The following is an 8,999-nucleotide window of genomic DNA, read 5'->3' on the forward strand; positions in this document are numbered from 1 at the left end:
CCCACCAGGGGAGCTGACACTTCACCGTCCATTTGTGACACTGATGGAGTACTTCCTCATTCTTTTGCTTGCTTGCTGGAGATTTTATGGTGTTGTAAATTAGTTAATTTAGCCTCCCCGCATAAGCGGTATCTAAATTTCCTACTTGACAGATGCAACTGTCTTTTGGACTGCAAAGGTCATAGAATCATAGAGTTGGAAGAGAACTCATGGGCCATCCAGTCCAACCCCATTCTGCCAAGAAGCAGGAAAATTGCATTCAAAGCACCCCCGACAGATGGCCATCCAGCCTCTGTTTAAAAGCTTCCAAAGAAGGAGCCTCCACCACACTCCGGGGCAGAGAGTTCCACTGCTGAACGGCTCTTACAATCAGGAAGTTCTTCCTAATGTTCAGGTGGAATCTCCTTTCTTGTAGATCGACAGCAAGCTACACAGATGGTCGGAAGCTCACTCCGACCCGGGCTGGTTTCGAACTCATGACCTTTTGGTCAGTAATGATCGTAATAGAGCTGACTCCCAGCTAGCTGCTCCAGAGTCTCAGTGCACCAAATCTATATAGAGCCATCAAATGTATTGGATGACCACATCTGACACATCCCAAAGAATTATTGTGGAAACTAAGTGAGAAGAAGTAGAAGCACATATGCTACCTTGAAGCTCATTACAGAAAAGCCAGGCTATATAACTCAATGAATGAGTACTGATTGAGGAGAAATTCTCTCCCCTGATTTATTCAATCCAAGAAAACACAACACTGGGGAGAATTGGTGCAAAGAATCAATGTTTTCTCCCAATATGCTCTGCTTTCCTGCTGTCAGGCAATAATGAGTAAGCTGATGCAATTGTACATTTTCTCCCTCAGTCATCAGGTGATAAGAGAGTGTCTCAGCTGTGAACGTTATTGGATTATCTACCGATTAAAGTTGTTAAGAAGGCACTCCTGCATAATCAACATCATGTCAGGCCTTTTGGCTTCCATGCAACAAAGATGATTAGGGCGGAGAAGATGCAAAGATGGCATGTCGCCTCTGCTTTGCCTTACATCATGATTGAGTCACCTCACTTCTGGTTCACTGCAGCCCAAAGTCGACCAGAACACAAAGTCAGAAACAATCTAATCACAGACCTGGACCAAACTTGGCAAAAAGACCCCCTCATGGCTCACTGTACATCCTGGTGCAGTTGGGCAATGGATGATGGGATTCGCAGTATCTTCAGTTACTTCCAGAGACAACTGTGACCCACATTTATTTATTACTAGCTTGGGGACCCGGCAGTACCCGGGTTATTTGAGAAAGGAATTGTGTATCAAGGTTGGTCTTTATCAGTTAGTTATATGGTTCACAGTGGTCTCAGGAAGTTAGTGAAGGTACTTCAAGTCCCATCATCTGTGGTCCATCTTCCTCCAAACTGCACCAGCATGTAGAGTAGGTCATGAGGACTCTGTGTGCCAAGTTTGGTCTTGATCAGTCATTGAATGAGGGTCACAGTGGTCTCTGAAAGTGAGTAAAGGTACTGCAAGTCCCATCATCCATGGTCCCTCCTCCTCCAAACTGCACCAGGATGTAAAGTGGGTCATGGGGGCTCTGTTTGCAAGTTTGGTCTTGATCAGTCATTGGATGAAGGTCGCAGAGGTCTCGAGGAGTGGTTGAAGGTACTTCAAGTCCCATCATCCATGGTTGGTCCTCACCAGGATGTAGAGTGGGTCATGTGGGCTCTGTGTGCCAAGTTTGGTCTTGATCTGTCATTGGTGGGGGCCACAGTGGTGTGTGGGAGCCAAAGCATTTGAAAGTATTACAGATCCCATAATCCGTGGTCCACTTCCCCCAAACCACACCAGGATGTAAAGGGGGTCATGGGGGTTATGTGTGCCAAGTTTGGTCCAGGTCCGTCACCTGTGCAGGCCACAGTGGCCTGTGAAAGTGGCAGCTAATCAGAAAGCTGCCACATACACCGCCCTCGCTCCCTCCGCGTACAAACACTGACTTTTATTATATACATAGATTATTATTTATTTATTTACGACATTTATATGCCACCCTTCTCACCCTGAAGGGGGCTCAGAGCATCTTTAATCCTTCACATTAATGAAGGATCAGGACCAAACTTGGCACACAGAGCCCCCATGCCCCACTCTACATCCTGCTGTGGTTTGGCGGAGGATGAATCATGGGCGATGGCACTTGTGATACCTTCACTCACTTCCTGAGACCACTGCGACCATCACCAATGACGGATCATGACGAAACTTAGCACACAGAGCCTCCATGACACACTCTACATCCTTGTGTGGTTTGGGGGACAACAGACCATAGATGATGGGACTTGCAGTACCTTCACTCACTTCCTGAGACCACTCGACCCTCATCAATGATGGATCACGACAAAACTTCACACACAGAGCCCCTATAACACACTCTACATCCTGCTGTGGTTTGATGGAGGATGGACCACGGGCGATGGCACTTGCAATACCTTCACTCACTTCATGAGACCACTGTGACCCTCACCAATGACGGATCACAACAAGACTTCACACATAGAGCCCCCACACACTACATCTTGCTGTGGTTTTATGGAGGATGGATCATGGGTGATGGCACTTGCAATACCTTCACTCACTTCATGAGACCACTGTGACCCTCACTTCATGAGACCACTGTGACCCTCATCATGACAAAACTTCACACACAGAGCCCCCATAACACACACTACATCTTGCTGTGGTTTGATGGAGGATGGACCATGGGCGATGGCACTTGCAATACCTTCACTAACTTCCTGAGACCACTGCAGTCCTCACCAATGACAGATCACAACAAAACTTAGCACGCAGAGCCCCCATGACACACTCTACATCCTTGTGTGGTTGGGAGGAAAACAGACCATGGATGATGGGACTTGCAGTACCTTCACTCACTTCCTGAGACCCCTTTGACCATCACCAATGACTGATCATGACAAAAATTCTCACACAGAGCCCCCATGCCCCACTCTGCATCCTGCTGTGGTTTGATGGAGGATGGACCATGGGTGATGGCACTCACAATACCTTCACTCACTTCCTGAGAACACTGCGACCCTCAACAATGAAGGATCATGATGAAACTTCACACACAGAGTCCCCATGACACACTTTACATCCTGTTGTGGTTTGATGGAGGATGGACCATGGGCGATGGCACTTGTAATACCTTCACTCACTTCCTGAGACCACTGCGACTGTCACCAATGATGAAAATTAGCACACAGAGCCCCCATGACTCACTCTAAATCCTTGTGTGGTTTGGGGGACAACAGACCATGGATGATGGGACTTGCAGTACCTTCACTCACTTTCCGAGACCACTGCAACCCACACCAATGACTGATCAAGACCAAATTTGGCACACAGAGCTCTCATGACCCACTATGCATCCTGGTGCAGTTTGGAGGAGGATGGACCATTGGACTTGCATATGGAAGTTGTAGTTCACCCATACTGACTGAACCCACCTTACATTGGATCTAGACTAATCTTAGAGCACAGACAAACAATGTCTTTCCCAAATAACCCACACATTGCCAAGTCCCCAAGCTAGTATATAATAAAAGTCAGTGTTTGTATGTGGTGGGTGGGTGGGAGGGTGGTGTATGTATCTATGTGCCAATGTTCTGATTGGCTGCCACTTTCACAGGCCACTGTGACCCCCATGAATGATGGACCAGAGCCAAACTTGGCACACATAACCCCCATGACCCACTTTACATCCTGGTATGGTTTGAGGGAGGATGGACCATGGACGATGGGACTTGCATATGGGAGTTGTAGTTCACCCATACCCACTGAACCCAGCCAACATTGTATCTAGATAAAACTTGAAGCAAAGACAAACAATGCCTTTCTCAAATAACTCGGGCATTGCCAGGTCTCCAAGCTAGTTGTGAATAATGAACACTTCCTTTCTCATGCATGATCAGAACTTTCCGTTCTGTTCTTCCAAGAAGTAAAGGTTACTCCTGATTTTCTTCAACTAGGGTGAGGAGCAGGTTATCTGTTCGTCAGTTTATAATTGCATTGGCTGCAATTACAGTTCTTTGGTTAATCTCCAGCCAGCCAAAGTATTGAATGCTTCCCCTCTCATCTCTTTACCTCCCCTCTCTCGTGCCGCACTAAATGTTGAATTATTTTACAGTTGATCATCTGCTGGATTCTCCGACCTTTAAAAGCTGAGCCCTCCATGCCTATTGAATTTCAATCAATGTATCTCCTTTTCTCTCTCTCTTTTCTTTCTTTCTTTTTCTCTCCTCAAATGGAAATGTCAGACTTCTGGTATGGAATTACTCGATGCCAGATGAAGTGACAAAGACTCACAAGTTCAGCGTCTGAACTCATAGCGGAGTATGGGTGCAACTTGCATTATCAGAGGTAATTTGTGAGATGTGAAAATGAGATGGCGCATGGGAGAGAAAGCATATATTTTTCATTAGGTTTTGCTTAGAAGGCTCCGGGACCGTGTGCTTATTTCATCCGGAGACCTCTGCCCTCATTAAAATCTTGTCCAGGGTTGATTATGACTGGAAAGAGACAACCATGGAGGTCTTCAGGGCATACAGGCTAAGTCAGTTTGCTGGAGAAGCTCTACAGTGAAAGACTGTGATGTCCAGAGACCAAAAAGGAATCAATTTGATGGGACCTCCATGAAACAAGGGTGAGCTAGCAAATTGAGCATGGATGGCAGAGCTCCCAAATGTCAGCAACCCATGATCCCCTCATCCCAATTGTATCTATTCATGAGGTATTGATCAATGGAACCTCTAAAGAAATCCTGCAGAGATGGGTTCAGAGAAGAGGCAACACCAGCAATCAAGGAGCAAGGTCATCACGAGAAAGCTGAAATATTTGGAGAGAGAACTTTGCTTTCAAATATATTGAAGTGGTACCTCACAGCAGGAGGGAGAGTGTGCGCATGCGCGGCCGCATGCCTCACTTCAAGTTACTCTGGATTTTGAGAAAGAGCACAATTTGGACCCTGTGTTTGACTCTCCGAGAATGTCCAGGCGCAACTTGCACTTGTCTGCCGCTGCATACAGCACGACCAGGGATGTTTCTAGTGAGAAGGTCTATGCCGCTGGAAGCAGCATCTCCTAATGTTGCAATCCAGAGCAGGGAACGAGGCCCTAAGATAACTATTCACTAGCCTGGGTAACAACGCAAAAATTTGTTTCTAAAATCGATTTGTAATTGGGGTGTTTTTTTTGTTTCGATATTTAAAATAATTACAAAATTTTCCAAAAAAAAAGTTCGGTATTTACGAAATTTCGTAAATATTTACAAAACATTTTGTAAAGATGGCGCCCTTTTTTTTTCAATATTTTTTAAATATTTTTTAAATTTAATTATTAATTTAGTAGAATAGGGAGGAGAAATTATTATTGAGGGAAGGCAGGCACTTGGGAAGGCAGGCACTCAGTCTGGCGGGCCCTCTCGCTCGCCGCTCGCTCGCCGCTCGCCCTCTCACTCGCCCTCTCACTTGCCGCTTGCCTTCGCCCTCTCGCTCGCCGCTCGCCCTCGCCTTCTCGCTCGCCGCTCGCCCTCTCGCTCGCCCTCTCGCTTGCTCAGCCGGCGCCGAGAGAGGAGAGCTCCCAGCAAGCCAGGCGGCCATCTTACGTATTTCCGAAATGGACGGAAATACAAATTTTTTTGGCGCCTGCCGTTTCGATATTTAAAAACACTTCCAGGTTTAAAAATATGTTTTGTAATCGTTTCGTAATTCAAAAATTAACGAATTTTTTAACGAAATACGAATTAACGAAACGAATTGACCAGCCCTACTATTCACCACACTTGGCTGTGAAAAACAATCCTTTTTTATTGAAGAAAAATGGTTACAAAATAAAGGAAAAATGCAAGTCAGAAGCCACAGCAAAATCAGCAAACATGAATTTAAATGGACAAAGCAAAACCAAATGCCTCACTGTGAAATACTGGAACCTGTTAGCAATCCACTAACCGTACTTGATATCCTAGAAATCTTCCCAAACTATGGCCAGGGAACCGGGAGAACTGCAAAGGTCTTCATCAATTCTGAAACGATGCCTGAACTGAGACAATCAGCTCGGCGTATTGCAATTAAAACTCAAGAATTGGTTCCGTGAACCGCCCTTCTGTTTTGAAGCCAATGTTTTTAATTCTTGAATTCGGGAGGATTGACGCAAACTGAGTGATTTACTTCTGTCTTCCCAAATTTGGCCCCTTCTGTTGTCATTACAGTTAACAGGTGCAGAAGGGAGGGAAAGTTCAAGGTCTCCCTCTGAAACATTCTCAGGAACACTGGTACTTTCATTTTCCAAATCTACAGAAGTTCCTTCCTCACTAATTTCAGGAACATTGGCATTTTCCAAACCTACAGCAGTTTCTTCCTCACTAATTTCAGGAGCATTGGCATCAAAAGGTACATTTCCATTAGCATCAGTAAATATATTTTCATTAGCATCAGGAGGAACAAACAGAGAATCAGGTTCAAGTTCAAACTCAGGCTGAACCCCAACACCTAATCTGGGAAGAAGGCTTTGGTAGACCAGTCAGCCAAAATTACGAAACAACACAAAAGTGTGGCAAAACAATCTGGCTCTGTAAAGTACAACTCAAGGAAAAACGTGCCCGGCTCTTCCGTTTTCAGCCACAGTAGGTTCAGTAGTCAAACAAGTGATGGGTCTCTCATGTCAACCATATTGGATGAGTCTTCAATACAGGAGCAAACAGCTGTTGACCATTTTTGGGGACTTGACGATGATGGTGATCTCAAAGGTGGAAGCGTGACAGTGATCCAGGCCAATGAGGATGTTGTAGTGACTGAGAACCAAAGCACACTGAGCAATGGCTACACCTGCAATGACTGCAGCATGCTCTCCGAGCGCAAGGAAGTCCTCACGGCCTACTCCACATCTCACTTTCCACCCTCATGATTGGGATTGAAGCCAAAAACACAAGTCCAGAGGCCTCTCTTTCTACACAAATAAGATTCGGCAAGTGGCCGTGCACACCGCCACCTCTTTCACCTCACTCATAGTGCAGCTCTTTCAGATGATCTTGCTGAAGCTGGGCTATGACGGTCAAGCTCACTCTAACTACTGTGGGAGCATGAATGTAAAAGAATTTCTCAGGGAAGATGGCCACCTGGGGATGAATGGTGAATCCTTATGGAAGGCAGCGGAAGGCGTGTACTGGTATATTGAAGTAAGGTGGCTTGAAAAGCATAGCTGAATGTCATAAACCATCAGCGAACAATTCTTTGTTTACTATGCAATTTAACACATTGACTGCCAAGAAGATGGTAAGGTTTTTCTCTCAGATTTCAACAGCTGGGTTGCATGTGTCTGGACTTTATTTAGATAGGCAGGGACACAACTTCTTGATGTCACCAGTGGCAAAATGTCTTGGGACCGGAATAACAGCAGAGCCTGTTGTTATTCTAGTCTGGAGTAACAACAGGATCTGGGCGGTTCATTTTGCTACTTTCACTTTCAAAACTATATTATCTACTTCTGTATGATCAAACGACCTGTTGTGGCTGAGCTATTTTCTGATGATGAGGATGATGGGATTCAGATTCCTGCTGGGTTTCAGCTTCCAGGCTCTTTGTCTGTGCCTCAAATCTCTGAGCCTGCTTCTGAGGCTCTCACAGACAGTGCAGTATCAACACAGCCGTTTTCACCAGAAAGGAATTTTAACGAAGGAGATAGCGAGCAGGTGCCTTCCCACGCTGATACCGAAAGTGTAGATAGTGACTTGACCCGGGAAGCTCACTTTGATCTCCGGGTCAGGCAGAGTTCGCGTCTGGTAAGCAGACGAGAAGCCAGCTCGGTGAAAGGACGTCGCAATGCTTTTATGATGCTGAGAGCCTAATGTTTTGTTGTTAGAAAAGTATTTAGGCCTCTTGGAAACTCTGTGAAAGCGTCAGTTCAACGTAGCTTACTAGCCTGAAAGCTACATGGAATAATCTTAGCCTGGAAAGCAGTACACTTGGGATTTCTTGCATGGTGATTCATGGGGGAATTGTTTCATTGCTTGTACCTGGGACTCTGGTTTGAACTTTGCCGATAGGATTATGTCTCCTGTTTTTACCTGAAGATCTTTGGAACTATATTCTGCTTTTAACCTTAATCTTTGGAATTTTGCAATGCTTATTCTTTATTTTGACTTGGGTTTTCTCCTCAATAAACTATAAAACTACAGCTCTTGTGTGGTGGTGTTTGGCAGCAAGGTGAAGCTTACTTTGAGTTGCAACATGGCCCTTATTATAAGGGTTGTGCTTTCGGGATAAACCTTGTCCCGTTTCATATTCTGGCTTTCGTTGGGGTTCCCAATCCGTTTTTTGGAAGCGTCATGAAATTGGGAGGGTAGATATTTGTTTTCAGTATGGGGCCCGAAAAAAAAGACCTTTATGGGAAGGGGGACTTTCCATCCACTGGCTCCCCTTCCCGGTGCATGCTTTAAGGAGGCTTCCATTTTTCTTACCTGGCATCTGCTATTTCTACTCTAGAGTAAGAGGTGCTCAGCTGCAGGCATGCTCCGGGCCTGCCTGCCTGCCACACCACCATTTTTTTAATCTATTGGACAATATTCCACAGATATATAAGCCCAATTTTCCTAGTTTCCAACAAACCTCACAACCTCTGAGGATTTTTTTTTGTCATGTCAGGACCGACTTGAGAAACTGCAAGTTGCTTCTGGTGTGAGAGAATTGGCTGTCTGCAAGGACGTTGCCCAGGGGACGCCCGGATGATTTGATGTTTTTATCATCCTTGTGGGAGGCTTCTCTCATGTCCCTGCTTGGGGAGCTGGAGCTGACAGAGGGAGCTCATCCGCCTCTCCCCAGATTCGAACCTACGACCTGTCGGTCTTCAGTCCTGCCAGCACAGGGGTTTAACCCACTGTGCCACTGGGGGCTCACCTCTGAGGATGCCTGCCACAGATGCAGGCAAAATGTCAGGAGAGAATGCTTCTAGAACATGGC

At 45.7% G+C, this 8,999-nt stretch overlaps 1 protein-coding gene across 1 annotated transcript; it reads left to right on the plus strand.

Annotated features, from left to right (window-relative positions):
- The first annotated feature begins 6,546 nt into the window (after positions 1–6,546).
- LOC132763862 (SUN domain-containing protein 1-like) lies at positions 6,547–7,246 on the plus strand. Its single transcript, XM_067472234.1, is given in 2 exon segments — positions 6,547–6,972; positions 6,974–7,246. Coding segments are annotated over 2 exon segments (543 nt in total). The 5' UTR covers positions 6,547–6,702.
- Positions 7,247–8,999: the final 1,753 nt, after the last annotated feature.

Source organism: Anolis sagrei, chromosome 11 (assembly GCF_037176765.1).
Source record: "Anolis sagrei isolate rAnoSag1 chromosome 11, rAnoSag1.mat, whole genome shotgun sequence".
NCBI classification, from domain to species: Eukaryota; Metazoa; Chordata; class Lepidosauria; order Squamata; family Dactyloidae; genus Anolis; species Anolis sagrei.